The sequence below is a fragment of the Euprymna scolopes genome, chromosome 34 (assembly GCF_053919585.1).
Source record: "Euprymna scolopes isolate OS-2025 chromosome 34, ASM5391958v1, whole genome shotgun sequence".
Classification (NCBI taxonomy): Eukaryota; Metazoa; Mollusca; class Cephalopoda; order Sepiida; family Sepiolidae; genus Euprymna; species Euprymna scolopes.
Window position 1 is genome coordinate 55,663,524 of NC_136515.1, and position 17,704 is coordinate 55,681,227.

Consider the following 17,704-nt stretch of genomic DNA (forward strand, 5'->3'; position numbering starts at 1 on the left):
ATAGGTTATTTTTAGCAGCTCCTGCCCAGATGTGGCAGCAGTACTCCATCCTTGGCTTTTATACAGATAGAGAATTGCATCAGTAGTGAGATATCTTCTGGAGCGGTAGAAGGATCCCACCATTTTCCCAGCATCCCTGGCAACAGATTTGATGTACGTGTTCCATTTCAGATCAGGAGTAAAGGTCAAACCCAGAAGCTTGTCAAAACATGGAGCCTCCCCAAGACGAGAGCCATCCATTTCAATGGATGCCAGATGGGGATCAGAGCGTTGATGATGTAAAGATAGAAGCTTGGTTTTGGATGCATTAAGTGACCAGCCACCTCGTCCCCCATTGTACCATGCACTCAAGATCAGAGGAGAGAGAATTAGAGAACTTTGTCATTTACGGCCTTTGATGTGTTGCTATAGATGGTCGTATCAGCATAGATGTCAATGAATGATTTAAGTATGTGTTTTGGGAGGTCATTGATGTAGATCAGGAAGAGAGTTGGGCCCAGGATGGACCCCTGGTGGACTCCAACATTAATACTGCAGGCCTCTGATTTCTGCCCATCAACCACTACTCTTATGAACCTATCAGGGAGAAATGATTTAATGATTGAGAAAACATTTCCAGTAATACCGTAGCTGGAAATCTTGTGAAGTAGGCCCTTATGCCATACCTTCTCGAAGGCCTTTGATATGTCAAGAGCAATTGCCCTGGAAAGGAAACCTTTGTCAAGAGATTCACTAATCCTATGTGATATAACCGTTAGCACATCTGCTGTAGATCTTGCAGAGCGGAAACCATATTGCATGTCGCTAAGGTTTTCTGCTGAGGTGGTTGACTACTTTATTTAATATGGATTCCAACAACTTACTCATGGCACACAGACTTATTGGTCTGTACTAAGAGGGAGATGACTTTTCACCTGAATTCTTAAATACAGGGCATACTGATGAGGTTTTCCAGGGTATTGGAAAGCACTTCTTTTTAAGGCAATGCTTAAACAGTTTTGTAAGTATGGGGGCAAGTTCTGGTTGGAGCTTTTTCAGCACTATTTATTTTTTTGGGTAGTCGTTTGTTGGCTTTTCTGCTAAACACTCTTACTAAATAATATCGACGAAATATCGAAAAACAAAGAAACAAAAACAGTTTTGAAAAATAATGAAGCTTTACTTACTTTAGTAAAATAACAGCCAAATGGGATATTAAAAAGTAAACACATAATTTAGTTTTTTAAAGCAAAGAATCGATATAAATATTAATCAGAAGAAAATGGCGCCCTTTTCAAGCAGAACAGCTTCATTTCAGTTTTACAGTATTGAACGGTGTAGTATTGCGTCGTCGGATTCAGTGTTGTACTATTGTAATGTAAAGAACATGCAGAAAGGATTGTAATCAACTGAATTCCTCCTAGTACACTGAGAAAAAAAAAAAGCTTAAACAGATAAAAATAAAAAGGTTATGTAAATGTTTTTAAAGACACGTAATCACGTTAGCAGGATTTTTTCCTTCTTTTGACACGATAACAAGTAACGTTTTTATTTTTGAAAGAGTGCCACATGCAAGTCGAGAAGGAAAAAACCCAGAGTTATGCAAAATTTGTGTCGAGAATTATCTAAAGTTCCGACTTTTTTTTTTTTGCTTTCACTTTAATAAGAACGTGAATTTATGAGGTGAATTTATTCGACACAATATGATTCAACACAAAAAAGTAAATAAAAGCTAACGTGAATTAAGATTAAAGTTAAGGTGTTATTGTGGACCTGCTCCCCTTTTAAAAAGCCTTGTTAAACTTTGTGACATATTTACATTCTGTGGAGGTCAGGCGCGAACGAACACCCAATAATTTTATACCATATTTCTTCAAACTGAAACATAATTATCAAAGTATACTTACGCAGATAGATATGAAAAGTCTGTTCAAGTTTGTGCCATATTTCCATAGAGTACAGGCACGAACACAGACCCCACAATTTTATACCATCCCTATTTAAGTTTAAACATACGTATCAAATTATGTACATCTATATCAAAAACCCTTGTAAACGTTTTTTTCATTTTTTTATTTCTATACTTTGGGGGCCAGGCGCGAACGCAGACCCCACAATTTTTATGAACCACCATTCTGCCAGATCAAACATACCCATTCCTGATCCTCGATACATCTATCATATGTAATCAGTTTTTTAAAATAGTCAACCATATAGGAACCTATTCGTGACCAGACACACAAACACACACAGACGTTCAGCTTTATATATATTAGCCCAATGAGATAGAACTAAGTCAATGACTTCCATCTCGTCGCAACACTATTGCAGGAAGCAAAGAAGAGTTGGATACGACTTGTCTTAAGTTCTTTACAGAAACTTTTACTTCACCTCCAATCCCAGCTTTGACAAGAGGCGAATAAGGTAACGCATCTTGTCAATATGCTTCTCAAAATCTTTGTAAAAAGGCGTATAATGGTGCTGGCCAGAAATGAAAATGCGTGCCCAGTGTACATGAGATTATGCCAGTGTGTTACTCCCAAACCACGTACTAATCGCTCCACGGGTGATTACATGCAAGTACCTCATTATGTAACTGTTGCATAAGTATTACAGATTTCAGTTTCTTTCCTGGCGTTATCAGATCAGGTTGTCTCAAGATTTTTTTTTTATTTTACATAAGCATAATCACTTATCAAGGCCCAGAGACTACTCGAGGATAAGGGTTAAGACTGTACAGTAGTCAATTGGACAATATAGTAATCGTTAGTAATGGAAATTCGGTAAAATGTTAACTTAAGTGGAACGGCTCATCAAGAACTTGTTTACGTTGGACTTGAAGACAACCATATTGTAGTCAGCTGGACAGCAGGAAAACGAAAGACAATTCCACAGGCGTACAGTTCTAAGAAAAAAGCTTTGTTCATGGAATCTAAGTTTAGGTTTAGGCACAGATAAAGAGTGGGGGGGAATTATTGATAGTTTTTTGAGCTAGACGAGTGTTTCTTGTGAAAGTTTCGCGAGGGGGGGGGACCATAGATTGAAGCTCAGTCGAGCACTTTCCATGAAAATAACGATAAAGTAGAGACAAACTCCTGACCTAAAATGCACCAAACATTGATTTCCCCCCCCCCACGTTTTGCAAAACTAAATCGTTTTCTGTAAAGTCAAAAACAAGTTCCTTCAACAAAACAACCAAACTAAACACTATGAATAAAACTTTAAAGGCTAAATGTATCTGGTGTTGCCCGGCATTAAATGTAATGTTAAATTCCTTAAAATAATTAAGTAAACAAAAAAAAACGGTAAGAAACATGTGTATGTGAGTTATTTTTTCTAGAGTTCATTCTTGTAAGTAAAACAAAAAAAAAATTCTTGATATAGAAACCAAAGTCTAAAGACAGTCAAGTACGATAACCATTAGGCCAGCTTGAAACTATCTTCAAAGTTTTTCAAACCTACATAATACGAACAGTTCATGTATGTGCAGTTGCGAAACAATTGACAGATAAAAATCCAATGACCACCAAGTACTAATTTTTCGCTTTTCTTTTTTTTTTTTTTTTTTCATTAGCGGATCTTTTCTCCAGATTAAAACCAATTAGTTTTCCACCTGTCTGATTACCCTCTTTACCAAATTTCAAGTCTGTAGATAAAAAAATTCGTGAAGTGTATAGGTTAAGAGTTGTCTTCACACACATTCTCACTTTTTTATAAAGAACTTGAAGCAGAAAATCTTTTTAAAAATACTGGATTCAGTATTAAATAACCTAAAGAGTTGCCGTAAAATGTCTACCTATTTGTGCCCCAAAATAGGTATATTTGATGATGACCCCATGTTCGGTTCTTGGCGCTAGTTTGAATTCCGGGTTTTATCTAGGTGGATAACTAAAAACTCAATTTTCACTAATTGCCTTCAAAAACTGTTTCAATAAAAATCGAAATATTGAATTTTTTTTTTTTTTTTTTTTTTTTTTTAGTAAAACCAATGGTATCTACTTGTCATGTAGCAGAAATTAAAATATCCAAAAATCACAAAAAATGATAAGGTCAAAAATTAATTAGCGGGGCCTGTGGAAATTCCACAGCGAACTCTTTCATATGTATTATATTGATGTTGGCATTCTGTGGATGTTCAGTGTAAATGAAGACACTCTGATATTATTGTAGCCCTTTTTAAAACTGCAAAAGTATTTAAGCTAGCAGAGACGCTTAAATATGATATTTAAATTTATGCAGATTTAGTATATATTTATTTTCTATTGATTCTTGTATATTACAAATTTGTGATTTCAAAAATAAAAAATATATTCATATGACTTCGGTGCATCAGCTTGAACCAAAACTTATGAAGAAAAAAATAACTGAGTGCCACCAGGTTATAATCGAAACTGAAACCAAAACTTATGAAAAATTCTTGGCAAAATTATTTATTACAAGAAATAGGTCATAACAATTAAACGACAGTCACTCGGAAGAAAAAAACGATGACACACGCTATTGTATTAATATATAGATGAAAACCGTTTTCAAAGATAATTAGCGAAAATTGAGTTTTTAGTTTTTTTTTCTCTGAATAAAACTCAGGATTCAAACTAGCTGCCTATTCCCGATATGTAAGCAAATGGAACTCGCATGTATTCAAGACAATCGCTGAATCTGTAAAGAAAGACTTAAATGAAGGATTGCATTTCGGGAAAACTATGTAATTCACTTGTATTAAGTTTTATTAGTTTGTGTCTAACTAGCTTTTTGTATTTTTTACTTCCAGATGATTTATTTACTTCCGGAAGATCCATATGGATTCTCTTCTGAAATATTCTGTCTTGCTTTTCCTTATACCAAGTTGTCTGCGGACAAAAATAACTTCCCTTTCATCCTCTTCGGCTGGACGTCTTTTTAATGTTTGTCTGCTGATTGATTAACTTCTCAGCGGTCAGTTGGACAACAATGTATCAGAAATCAGTTTCTCAGCATCTGAGTCATCCAAGGATGATATATCTACCTCAGCATGACCTAGACTTCAGTTTCCAAAGAATAATTTCTGATGAAGAGTGGGCCGGGAAGAGGGAGGGGAGGGGGCTGATAATTGTTAAAACAAGCGGTGAACGGCCTAATGGATACTGTCGCAAACTATGGGTTCTGCCATGAGTATTTAAGATGTCGTTTCTGAATTGAGATGAGGATTGGTTATTCGTATCATTTGGATTCATTGAACTACAGTTCTCATTTTGAGTGAGTTTTTTTTGTCAATATAACCTCCAACCTTCTTTAGGTGTATCTTGTTGAACTCTGGAATGTTTCTGTCGAACTCGGGAATTTGGACAGAATTTCAAGCGAAACCCTTTTACTTCACGGGGGTAGTGTGCTCTTGTTCCATCAGCCATGACTGGATAGATAAGTAATTCGCAATTGTATTTCTTGGTCGCCCACACTGAGGATTGAACCTTCAGCAGAATATCACTTTTTACAATTGATTTTTCCAAGCACTTTAACCACTGCACCACGGGTCCTTGTGGACGACCGAAAAATACAATTGCAAATCATTTAGAACCTCTAACCAGTCATGGCTGACGAAACGAGCATGCTACCCCTGTGAAGTAAATAAAGGATTCCGCTTGAAATTCCGTCCAAATTCTTGAGTTCACCTGAAGATCGGCAGTTATATTGACCGAAAAATCACACAAGATGAGAACAGTAGTTTGATGACTCCAAATAATACGGATAGTTTTTTGTTTTTTACACATAGGCATAACCACTTATCAAGGCCAAGAGGCCACTCGAGGATAAGGGTTACCGAGTGTACAGTAGAAATTGGACAAATTTAACTTATATGGAACGGCTCATCAAAAACTTGTTTACGTTAGACTTGAAGACAACCATATTGTAGTTAACTGAAAAGCAGGAAAACGGAAAACAATTCCATAGGCGTGCAGTTCTAAGAAAGAAGCTTTGCTCATGGAATCTACGCTTAGGTTTAGGCACAGATAAAGAGTGGGGGAAATTAGTGATAATGTTTTCTGCTAGATTGGTGTTTCTTGTGAAAGTTTGGCGAGAAGGGGGCCATAGAATGGAGCTCAGCCGAGCACTTGCCATGAAAATAACGATAAAGCAAACTCGCAACATCTCTTCTGTGAGAAAGAGGTTGCAAGGAAGAAAAAAAGGACCTCCCCTACAAGGCTACGAAGTCTATTTTGAACTCTGTCAAGACAGGATAAGTTCTTTCTAGCAGCTCCTGCCCAAATGTGGCAACAGTACTCCATCCTAGGACGTACCTGGCTCTTATATAGGTAGAGAATTGCATCAGCAGTGAGATATCTACTGGATCGATAGGATCCCACCATTTTTCCAGCGAGTTAAGATGTATTGTGAATATTTATATGGCATAATCACGTTGATACACCGGTTCTCGTAAGATCACCGAAGTTACGTAACATTGAGCCTGGTTAGTATCAGATGGGTGACCATTTAGGAATTCTAAGCGCTGTATGTGCTCTCCGTTTATCTCAGCATTTGTTTCCAGTCGCCCTATACTTCACTTGCCACTGGTATTTAACAATGTTATCTCAGGAGAGGTGTGGTTGGAGATTGCACACCTGCCACAAAAATTTCACATGCAGGCAACCCTTTGTGGGTATCCTTAGTCTGTCCAAGACTGAAGAAGCCTGTTTTATTGTGAATATTTACACGCTAACATTGTCAGTAAAGTATGAGGTCTTCAATTTTGTTGCAGGCAAAGTCACAAGCAAATGCAATTAATCAAACATTAAAAAGCAAAATGAAAAGAATTTGAAAGTAAAAAAAAAAAAAAAATTAATTTGCCCTTGGGTTTATTTTAATATGCTTGTCCTTTATACAGTCAACAGAGAACACAACCTAACTATTTCATAGCACATGCACGCCAAAAAAAAAATGTTGTTTCAAACTTAAGCATAACAAATCAATAAAATGCTATTTTATAATTTGGAGTAACAAACCAAAAGATGTTGTTTTAAACTTAAGCATAACAGACCAAAGAAAATGCTATTTTAAAAATTTTGGTAACAGACCAAATAATGTCGTCTCAAACTTAGATGTAACAAACGTAAGAAAATGCTATTTAAAACTTAAGCGTAACAGACCAAAGAAAATGGTATTTAAAATTTTTGCCTAACAGACCAAAAAAGGGCTGTTTTAAACTTAGGCATAAGAGACCAAAGAAAATGCTATTTCAAACTTAAGAGTTACTGACAAAAAAAAAAAAAAAAAAAATACTATTCCAGTGCAACAAACTAAAGAAACTGCTATTTTAAACTTAGGCGTAATAGATAAAAAAAAATTCTATTTCAAAATTTTGCGTAACAGACGAAAAAAAAAAATTATATTCTAAACTTTGTGATTTCAAAAAAGCATCGTTTGTTAATGGTATAAACATATTCATTTCAACAGAGAGCACAACCTATTTCATAGCACATGCACGTCAATGCGTTTCCCTGAATATTAAAAAAAGAGATCCCTGCTGAAGAAAAACGGAAATGGATTTTCTACAACTAAATTCTTTTCATTTTAATATCATGGCACGGAAGAAAAAATTCTAAAGACGTATCACGTTGAAACTATTAATTTTAAACAAGTTTCTATTATACAAAATGTTTGCGTTGTAATTTGGCTTTTAAATGTATAACATGTTTGACATACATGTATGACATTTAATTTTTAATACAACTGAAACAAGCAAGGTTCATGATTGAGGTCGCCTGGGGAACAGCTTAGGGATCACTGGTCTATTTTCTTTGTGCCTTTTATGTGTGCCATTATTACTGTGTGGAGAAACTGATATTAAAACAACTTGGAAGTAAAGAAGAGATAAAGTGATTGAGCAACAACTCTTAATTTTAGTAGTTGACTTATTCAGACTACTGGGTATGAACCCTTAAATTTCAATGGGGACACGGGTAAAATCATAATAAAGTTAAATTGTATCTAATGTAGCTTTTATTATAATAGATTTGGTAAATTTTTACAGGGGAAAACTCCCCCAACACACACACACACACACACACACGCACACTGGGCCCAGACTTTCCTGACTGTACTGACATGCAAACATCTCACTGCTCAACTCCATGCATAGTGTCCCTGTCGAATTGGTCCCAAATAGTAACCCTTATGTCCAAGTGTCACTGTGCCTTGTTTGGGATGAATAACAGTAAAAAAAATAAATAAAATGGCTGGCATATAAACTTTTTAAAAAAACTTGTTTAGCCATTATCTATCTAGTAATGACAGACAGGTGGTTACAGCGGCAAGCATCCGAACCCCACCAGTTTATCATGAACATGTATTTGTAATTAATGGTGTGGTTTTGTTTTTATTAATTAGTCATCACGTATCAAAGCCATGCGAGGAAAATGAGTTTTGAAGTGAATGCCAGGACAGCATGATACTTGTTATAACCATTGAAACTGAGCAGAATATGATTAAGAGGACAGCTCTGCAAGAATTTGTTTACATTGAACTTGATGACTACTGTTATAATCAGCTGGGGAAGCAGCACAACAGTATTATTCGACAGACGGGTAGTTTGGTTTTACGTACACAGAGGAAGTGAAATTGACATTGGTTTGTAGCTAGATGAGTGTTAATAGTTAATAGGGGGTGTGGGAATAGATTCGAGCTCAGTCGAGCGTCTACCATGAAAATAAAAGAAAGGCAAGCAACATTACTTATGTGGGGAAAACGACCGCGTGGAAAAGAGGACCTCCACCATTTATATTTTGAAATTGGTTTTGTATTCTGCCGAGGCCAAAAAAAGATGCTCTGAGCGCCACCTCTCCAGATGTGGCAACAATACTCGATCTAAGGACATGCTTGACTCTTATACAAATAGAGGATTGCATTAGGCCTGAGATATCTTCTGGAGCTGTACAGGAGAAAAGGGGCAAATACTATGCTGACAGGTGGAAGCCATAGAAGACGAGAAGATAATAGGTTACATTGACTAAAATGTTGAGAAAAATATTTGAGGTGGAATACAATACCGTGTGTCTGCTTTCTGACTGATTATAACATTGGTCAAGTATAATATGAATAAATTCCTATTGAGTCGTCCATTAAGATAATCTAACCCTAGCCAAGTTCCACCATGATTGATCTTGACTCCCCATCTTACCTACCATAACCCTTATCCTAAAGTGGCCTTTAGGACTTGATAAGTGGTGAGCTTCCAAGTAAAAAACAAAAAAAAAACAGTAATCTGAATAATCCAAATTATCAATTCTCGTCTAAAACAATTCCCAGACAATGACTAGGGCTAGGACAACAGCATATTCTTCTGACTCTCCAGTGTGTATCCGGTAATATCTTATATGCCTTTATATAGAGTGATGATGTTCTCGGTTGATTAACCATGTCTAACTGTCAGATTTATACTAGAGTCAAAACAATAAGAATAATCTGTTGTCATAATAATAATAATAATAATAATGACTGTTATTGATACTTGTGGAATTTTGTGGAATATTTTTAATCTTTTCTACTATACAATCATATTTGTGATCAATAAATTTCTGTCTATGCCGGACTTGTCAACAAAGATTCAGTCTTGAATGTCAAATACTGTTTTATCTCGTTTAGTTTAAGCAAAAAATTTCGTTTGTAAACCAGTGAATTGTTGAACAATTTGTTGAAGTTTGATCGTATTTTTAATGATTTATTTTCATTTTTTTTTTTTTTTTTTTTTTTTTTTTTTTTTTTTCCCCAGGTGCTGTTCGTTGCCTATTTCTTGGCCGTCATCTGGGTTGCCGGAAGCTCTCTGGCTGTCATGCCCCTCTTGGTCAGCACTTTCATCCTTTCCACTGATTTCAAGAAGGGAGACTGCATTGAAATGAAGTATTATGGTCAGTATTTTATACTTCCTTAATAATTTCCTCGCCTTTCACTGACAACACAAATAAAAAAGAACAAAATCTAAGTGTGTGTGTGTTTTCTCTATATGGACTTGAAAACAGTTGGGCCGATTTTTATGACCTTCTCCACAAAGGTACTTTACGTGCCTGACAGTGTTCTTAGATAGGTATTGTATAAGAATGTCTTGGATAGTATCACTAATCGAAATAATCTGATGAAAGAAGGAACAGGCGATTTTGACCGAACTTAACACCTTATACAGCCTAACAAAGTGCATTTGAGAAGTCTTATTACCACACAAGCTAAAAGGCTCGACATATTAAATTAACAGTAGGTTCTTTGATATGATAGGGGCGCGTTTGAAACAAATGTTTCTATTTAAAGCACAATTACATCATGATACCTGACTTTTGCATTTTAAAAATTTAATTCAAACCATTATATATAAAAAAAAATAATTTTATAAAATCAGCAGTAGTGAAATGTAAACTGTCACTGCAGGGAGGCATGTGAAGCTTCCTCTCGGTCCACCGTGAAGGTCAATCGATTTGATTGAAAAATTTCACCGTTTTCAGTGACCATAAAAAATATGGGAGTGTGAAACAGTTGTTGATCATCATTCAATTCGAGGCAACATCAGGTCTCCCTGCTAGTACTCGGATAAATTAAACATCAAAAATAGTGGGGTTGCAAACTGGTGTCTAGAGGCCCAGTGATGCAAATGTTCAACTCTCTAGGTTGTATAGGATTAGAAATTGCACTGTTAAACTCTTCACAGGACACGTTTCCCTTCTTCCTATTCGGTATCTTTAAGGAGAAAACTTTTACGGTAATAATTTGTTGACGTTTGCGACCGTGCTGTGTCCAATAAAAAAGGTTTATGATCATTTGTCTTCATCACATCCTGCATGTACCCTGGTAACACTTTCTGCTGAATGCTACATCACCTCTCACCAGTGGGCTCTTCTCACGAGATGCCTTTGCTAAGCTGGTTAACAAGGCAATCTCAACAGACGCCATCGATTCAGTTCCTCCTCAGGACTGGAAGAAGCAAAGTGGCAACCAGCTTTAAATGTGGCTCGGAATGGTTAAGCAAGATACCAAACTGATTCTGGCTTAGACAATCTACGGTGTTTGCCGTTGGAACCATGACTGGCTGTCAATAATGTCAGGGTTTGGTCAGCGTTTGTACGAGATGCATTGAATTTGTTGGAAGGAGCAGACTTAAAAAATCCAGCATGAATGCCGCCTAAAAAAAGAATAAAAAGTGGTTTTCCGTCGGTTGAATATAAACGAGCAGTGTGTTAACCTCATGTCAACTTGATTGGTTATTTTACGATCATTTTTTTTTATGAACTGCCTTCAAATGAAAGGCAGAGCTACTTGATAGCCATTAAAAATTAAAATAAAAAAAAAAACCTATCGGATTTTTTGTGTTTTTGTTTAACGATTGCATTTAGTTTCATAAGTCGTCCTCTTTGGGAGAAGAAATTCTCACAATACTCCAAAGACTAAAGAGCTAATACTGAAAAATGTTAGGAGGAAAAGAAATACTGTGAATATGATTGGATGTTTGGGAGGTATCACCACTTCTCCTCTACATGCTACTGGGTTCATTTCAACTTGACGTGAACCCAAGAAAAATGTTGCACTACAATTTCAAACTAAACAAGGAATTGAGCTTTGACAATTTCAAACAAAATGGCCGAACAATTTTTTAAAAAAAGACTTTCATCTTGCGGCAAAATGACATTTGACACACCGGTTCCCACCAGATCATCAAAGTTAAGCAACGATGAGCCTGGCCAGTACCAGATAGGTGACCATTTGGGGCTTCTAGGTGCTGTATATGCTCTCCGCTTATCTCGGCATTGTTTCAAGCCGTCTTGGACTGTTCCTTGCCACTGGACTTGAGCAGTGCCGATTCAGGAGAGGTGTGGTTGGGATTGCGCAACTCTTGCCACATAATTACATGCGCAGTTGCCCCTACAGGGAGTATCCTTTGTCTTTCGAGACTGAATGGAGGCATCATTTCTTTCATCTTGTCACTACGACTTAGTTACTGATAGGATTAAAGAAGACATATTTTGGGGTTTTTAGTTTTCTCCCATTGCAAGAACTTGGACACCAAGGTTGGAAAGTGAGCTTGAAAAGTCGGCACCCTCTAGGAGGGATACTCTGACTGGCAAAAAGTACTTGGGTAGCCCTGTTGGCATTTTCTGGTAAGGGCGCCTCAGGTGACTAGCAATAAACAACTCTTTTCTCAAAGAAAGAAGGCAAGGCCTGGAAGTGTGGACCTCCTAGAATTGCACAGAACTAACCTCCCACCCCAAAATCAACAATGACCGGATCATTACAGGAATGGTGATTTTTTTTTTTTTTTTTTTTTTTTTTCTTTTTTTTTTGGGGGGGGGCGCGAGGCTAAAAATCCCTAGCCGAGCATGTTTTGGGTTCTTGTCTTTAATAACTATCATTGACTTTCTTATACTATTTGATAAAACCCAGTAAATATAGAATAGATTGTTCAACATGGCAGACAAAAAAAAAAAATAGATTCTAATAAAAATAAATTTTGATTTTTAACTTAATATATATTTTTAATACAAGCTTTTTTTTTTTTTTTTTTTTTTTTTACTCTGACTAATTCAGTTAATTAAAGATAACAATACAAAAAATCTAAAAATGGAAAAAAATTTATATAACACAAAAGGTGCTGTGAAGCTATGGGACTGTTAAGTCAATTTAGTCTTCAAAACGTTAAAGCTTAGTTCGACCTCAAATAACGTATTGCATTAAACAATTTCTTTCTACATTTAAACTTCTGCAAGTTAGTACAGTCGGAAGTCGGCAACAGGGAGGGAATTCCAATGTTTAGCAGTCTGAGGGAAGAAACTATTAGGTTTTCTGGCATCTAGGCACCTTAACAGCGAAGGGGTGGGATTTGACGGGGCACAAGTACTAGGAGTTCATCGGAGCACTTTCCATTAATGTTCTTGTAAAACGCGCACTGGAAAAAAAACATTGCAGCGATGGGACAGAGGTCGGAGCTTCATCGATTTTTTTTTTGCTAAAATGAAAATAACTAAGCTATAGCCAATCACTGCTAGCCCTTTGTATTTTTGTTGACTTTCAGTAACCAAAAGTCACTCAAATTATAATTATTTTCTCCATAAAATGACAGCATTTCTCAATTTCTCGAATGGTTATTTAAAGATCTAATAGCACTACAATTTTCAATAAATGACTCTGGAATTGCATAAAGTTCTCCAAAACATGTCGGCGCCAACTGTCAAAAAATCTGACTCCAGCCTCAAAATTAAAACATCTTCATAATATGACGGTTCTAAGAGTCAAAGTCTCTCAACATGGTCCCATCAATATTACTTTTTTTTTTTTTTTGCCGAAATAGCTTGTAGTCTAAAGAAAAAAAAATTGACAGCACTCCCACAACATTGACATTATTAACACGACTTCAATGTATTCTCATCGCAGATACTTCTCTCATATACAAATTATATTTTGAAACTACACACATGTACACGTTTTTAATGTTCTTTTTTTTCTACTTGGGAGTCACCACTTACCAAGGTCCGAATGCCACTCAAGGATAAGGGTTAATGAATGTTTTTTTTGTTTTTTTTTACATAGGAATCAACACTTATCAAGGCCAAGAGGCCACTCGAGGATAAGGGTTAAAGAGTGTACAGTAAACAATTGGACAATATAGTAATCGTTAGTAATGGAAATTTGGTAAATTTGTTAACGAATGGAATGGCTCATCAAGAACTTGTGTTTACGTTAGACTTGAAGACGACCATATTGTAGTCAGCTGGAAAGCAGGAAAATGGAAGACAATTCCATAGGCGTGCAGTTCTAAGAAAGAAGCTTTATTTATGGAATCTACATTTAGGTTTAGGCACAGATAAAGAGGGGGGAATTATTGATAGTGTTTTCAGCTAAACGAGTGTTTCTTGTGAAAGTTTGGCGAGGGGGGGGACCATAGATTGAAGCTCAGTCGAACACGTTCCATGAAAATAATGATACAGCAGAAACAAACTCGCAACATCTCTTCTGTTAGAGGTTGTAGGGAAGAGAAAAGGACATCTCCTACAAGGCTACGAAGTCTATTTTGAACTCTATCAAGGCAGGATAAGTCCTTTCTAGCAGCTCCTGCCCATATGTGGCAACAGTATTCCATCCTAGGACGTACCTGGCTCTTATATAGATAATTGCATCAGCAGTGAGATATCTACTAGATCGATGAAGGATCCCACCATTTTTCTAGCGGCCTTGGTCTTTGATGTACGTGTTCCATTTAAGATCAGTAGTAAAGGTCAAGCCCAGAAGTTTGTCAAAACTTGAGGCCTCCTCAAGACGAGAGCCATTCATTTCAATTGATGCCAGTTGGGGATCAGAACGTTTATAATGTAAAGATAGAAGCGGTTTTAGATGCATTAAAAGAAACCAGCTACTCCTTTCCCCATTGTACCACATGCTCAAGATCAGAGGAGAGAGAATCAGAGAGAACTTGGTCATTTACTGTCTTAGATGTGCTACCATAGATGGTAGTGTCATCAGCATAAATGGTTAAGAATGATGTAAGGATGTGATTTGGAAGATCATTAATGTAGATCAGGAAAAGAGTTGGGCCCAGGATGGACCCCTGAGGGACTCCAGCATTAATATTGTGAGCTTCTGATTTTTGCCCCTCAACTACTACTCTTATGAACCTATCAGAGAGAAATGATTTAATAATTGAGAAGACATTTTCAGCTATACCATAGCTAGAGATCTTGTGAAGTAAACCTTTGTCATACCTTATCAAAGGCCTTTGATATGTCAAGAACAATTGCCCTAGAAAGGTTGCCTCCGTCGAGAGATTCGCTAATCCTATGAGATATAACTGTAAGCACATCTGCTGTAGATCTAGCAGAACAGAAACCATATTGTGTGGCACTAAGGTTATTTTTGCTGAGATGGTTGATTACTTCTCTATTTAACACAGATTCCAGCAACTTACTCATGACGCACAGGAGACTTATTGGCCTGTACTGAGAGGGGGATGAGCGATCCCCTGAATTCTTAAATACAGGGCATACTGATGAGTTTTTCCAGGGTGATGGGAAGCTATTCTCCTTAAGACAACGTTTAAACAGTTTTGTAAGGGCGCAAGTTCTGGTTGAAGTCTTTTGAGTACTATGTAAAGTGGTAGTAATCATAAATGGTGTAAATTGGGTAGAATTCGATTATTTATGGGGGCGTCTCAACAAGAACTTGTTTACATTGGACTTGACGGCTACCATGTTGTATTCAATTCTTAGTATTACAAGCATAATACTAACTAGATTTTAACTTTAAATGGTTTCTCATTTACTAATCTATAATATAAATCTCACCTGTCTATTTAAATGTATGTATGTTTGTATGTCTGCCTAAAACTTTCAACAGAGGCGACGGATTTTCACGAGATTGGTATCATTTTGAAGCTCGACCCTTCGGACGACAAATATCAAAAAATTGGCCAAAAACATTAATTCCTTCACCTTCAACTGAGCACTTTTCTTCCAGGAGGGATTGCTTTTTTTCTCCGATATTTTGGAAAGTCATCCCCTCTTTTCGATTGACTAGCCTTAATTTAAACTTTCGGCACTGTCTGTTTGGCGATGGCCGCAACAGCAAAGACGTCACATTTATTTTTTTTTTTCCTCCTTTGCAGTACGAGTTTGAGCCTGTCTAACTACCACTTTTTTTTTCTCTCAACACACCTCCAAACATCCGGGCACCCAGGCTAGTATTTAATAAAAAATAACAAAATAAATCATTTACCATTGGTACACAATTTTTCATCACATGATCTGGTCACTAAATTGTGATTTTTTTTTTTATCCGTGGTTGATCTAAACAAATTAAGTAGACATCAAGGGAAGTAACCATGTACAATAATATCACAAATAAATCTGTGTGTGATAGAAATACAAATAAAATGCTTTTTTTTTATCCCCATTTTATAGGAAAAAAAATTGTATTTTTCCTTAGTTTCCTTTTCTTTTTTAAATTAAGTTCGATAATAAATAGTAAGTTTTCTTTTTGTTCTTTTCAGGACTTGACAAAAAAGTTTGCGATCCAGAATTGGAGATCTTCCTCAAGGAAGTAAGTAAAATATATATATATATATATATATATATAATTTTTTTTTTTTTTTTTTTTTTTTTTTTTTTTTTTTAATCAGGCTGACGGAGCTTATTTGTTCATCATTCAACTGACAATATTGTCATATCCTCGAATGGGCCCTCATACCTCGATAAGTGAGGACCTATTGATAATAATGTCAAGGGGATAAATTCCCCTAATTTCCAAACTGGGGTAAATTGGGTGCTTCATCCAGTCCGTCTAGAAGAAAACTGAAAAAAACAAAAAAAAAATGACTTAAATGATTACTGGTTATCTTGCCTTAGCATGTTTCAGTCATAGCCATAAAAGGTTCAGTGGCAATCGTATTAATAATAATAATAATTAATAATAATACGTATTAATTATTATAAACACCTGTATTATACGCAAGTCTTGTATGTTTCTAATCTTATCCATCACTGAAAAGTTAGTGTTTGGCTGCCACTACATGCCTACTAGAGATGGGACGATTACCAAATTTTTCCAATTTTCATGCAATTATGATTCCGATTCTAAAAATCCATTAGTTTTCTAGGAAGGTAGAATTTATTTTTTTTTTTATTGGGAAGGAGGGGAGTACATATTTCTTTTTACTTTGACAAACTTAATATTTGTTATGTGTTGTATCAGACTTTGATAAACTTTTCACCTATTTTTCATTGTGCCATTTTTTTTCATATTTTTCACTGAATTCGTTATCTGTAGATTTTCATATTACTGGTAGTTTAAAATAAACCTTTTTTTTTTTTTTAACAATAGAAAAGGAAGTTAAAAGCATTTTTGGAACCAATTTTTTCCGATTCACTACCATTTGTTCCATTGGATTCATTTCTTTACAAGTAAACCCTGAGTAAATATTCAAAATCACATTTGCGGCCCAAACTAGAGTTCCTCAGTATAGCATACCAACACTGGATTTTACGAGGAATGGTGCACCTTTTCCAATTGTTACCTAAAGTACGAAGCTGGATACTCCACCAAATTAGAATTCTTGTCCTGGAATCTGATAAAATCAAGAGACCACAAGAAAGATGAATTAAATGGTCAATTGGGAAGAGAAAGATTATATTCTCAATTGCTTTACTAACTCGATGTTTGAGATGTGAAGTACTTTAATGGAATATTCAAGGGTCTATGTATCTTAGTGTTAACCCCAGAAATAGTGGCCCCTTGATTTCTAAGAACTTTGCAATATAATGAAGCATTGACAAATTCCTCTTGCATAATTAAAAACAGGAACAAAAATGGGTTATAAAACTGCATAGCTCTGTCTGACAATGTAAGGATGAGATAAATTTGCATGTAATCTTTTTTTTAATATATATATATATATAAAGGGCCACCACTTATCAGGGCTTGGAGGCCACTCCAGGATGAGGGTTAATGAGTATACAGTAGTCAATGGGACAATATCGTAACTGTTAGTAGTAGAAATTTGATAAATTGGATTACTTAAGGGGGACAGCTCATCAAGAATTTGTTTACGTTGGACTTGAAGGTGACCATATTGCAGTCAGCTGGAAAGCAAGAAAATGGAACAGTTCTGCAAGCGAGCTGTTCTAAGAAAGCAACTTTGTTCATGGAATTTACGTTTAGGTTTAGGCATAGATATGGGGAAAATTATTGATAGTGGTTTCAGTTAGACGAGTGTTTTTCATGAAAGTCA

At 36.0% G+C, this 17,704-nt stretch overlaps 1 protein-coding gene across 4 annotated transcripts in view; it reads left to right on the plus strand.

Moving 5' to 3' along the window:
* The window catches only part of LOC145259207 (neuronal membrane glycoprotein M6-a-like), a 1,045,587-nt gene that overhangs the window by 1,001,004 nt on the left and 26,879 nt on the right, over positions 1-17,704 (plus strand). For all 4 annotated transcript variants that reach the window (XM_080117042.1, XM_080117041.1, XM_080117040.1 and 1 more), the window contains exons 5-6: positions 9,722-9,857; positions 15,968-16,017. In XM_080117042.1, the coding sequence (XP_079973168.1) occupies positions 9,722-9,857; positions 15,968-16,017 (186 nt within the window). The remainder of the gene's footprint in view (positions 1-9,721; positions 9,858-15,967; positions 16,018-17,704) is intronic.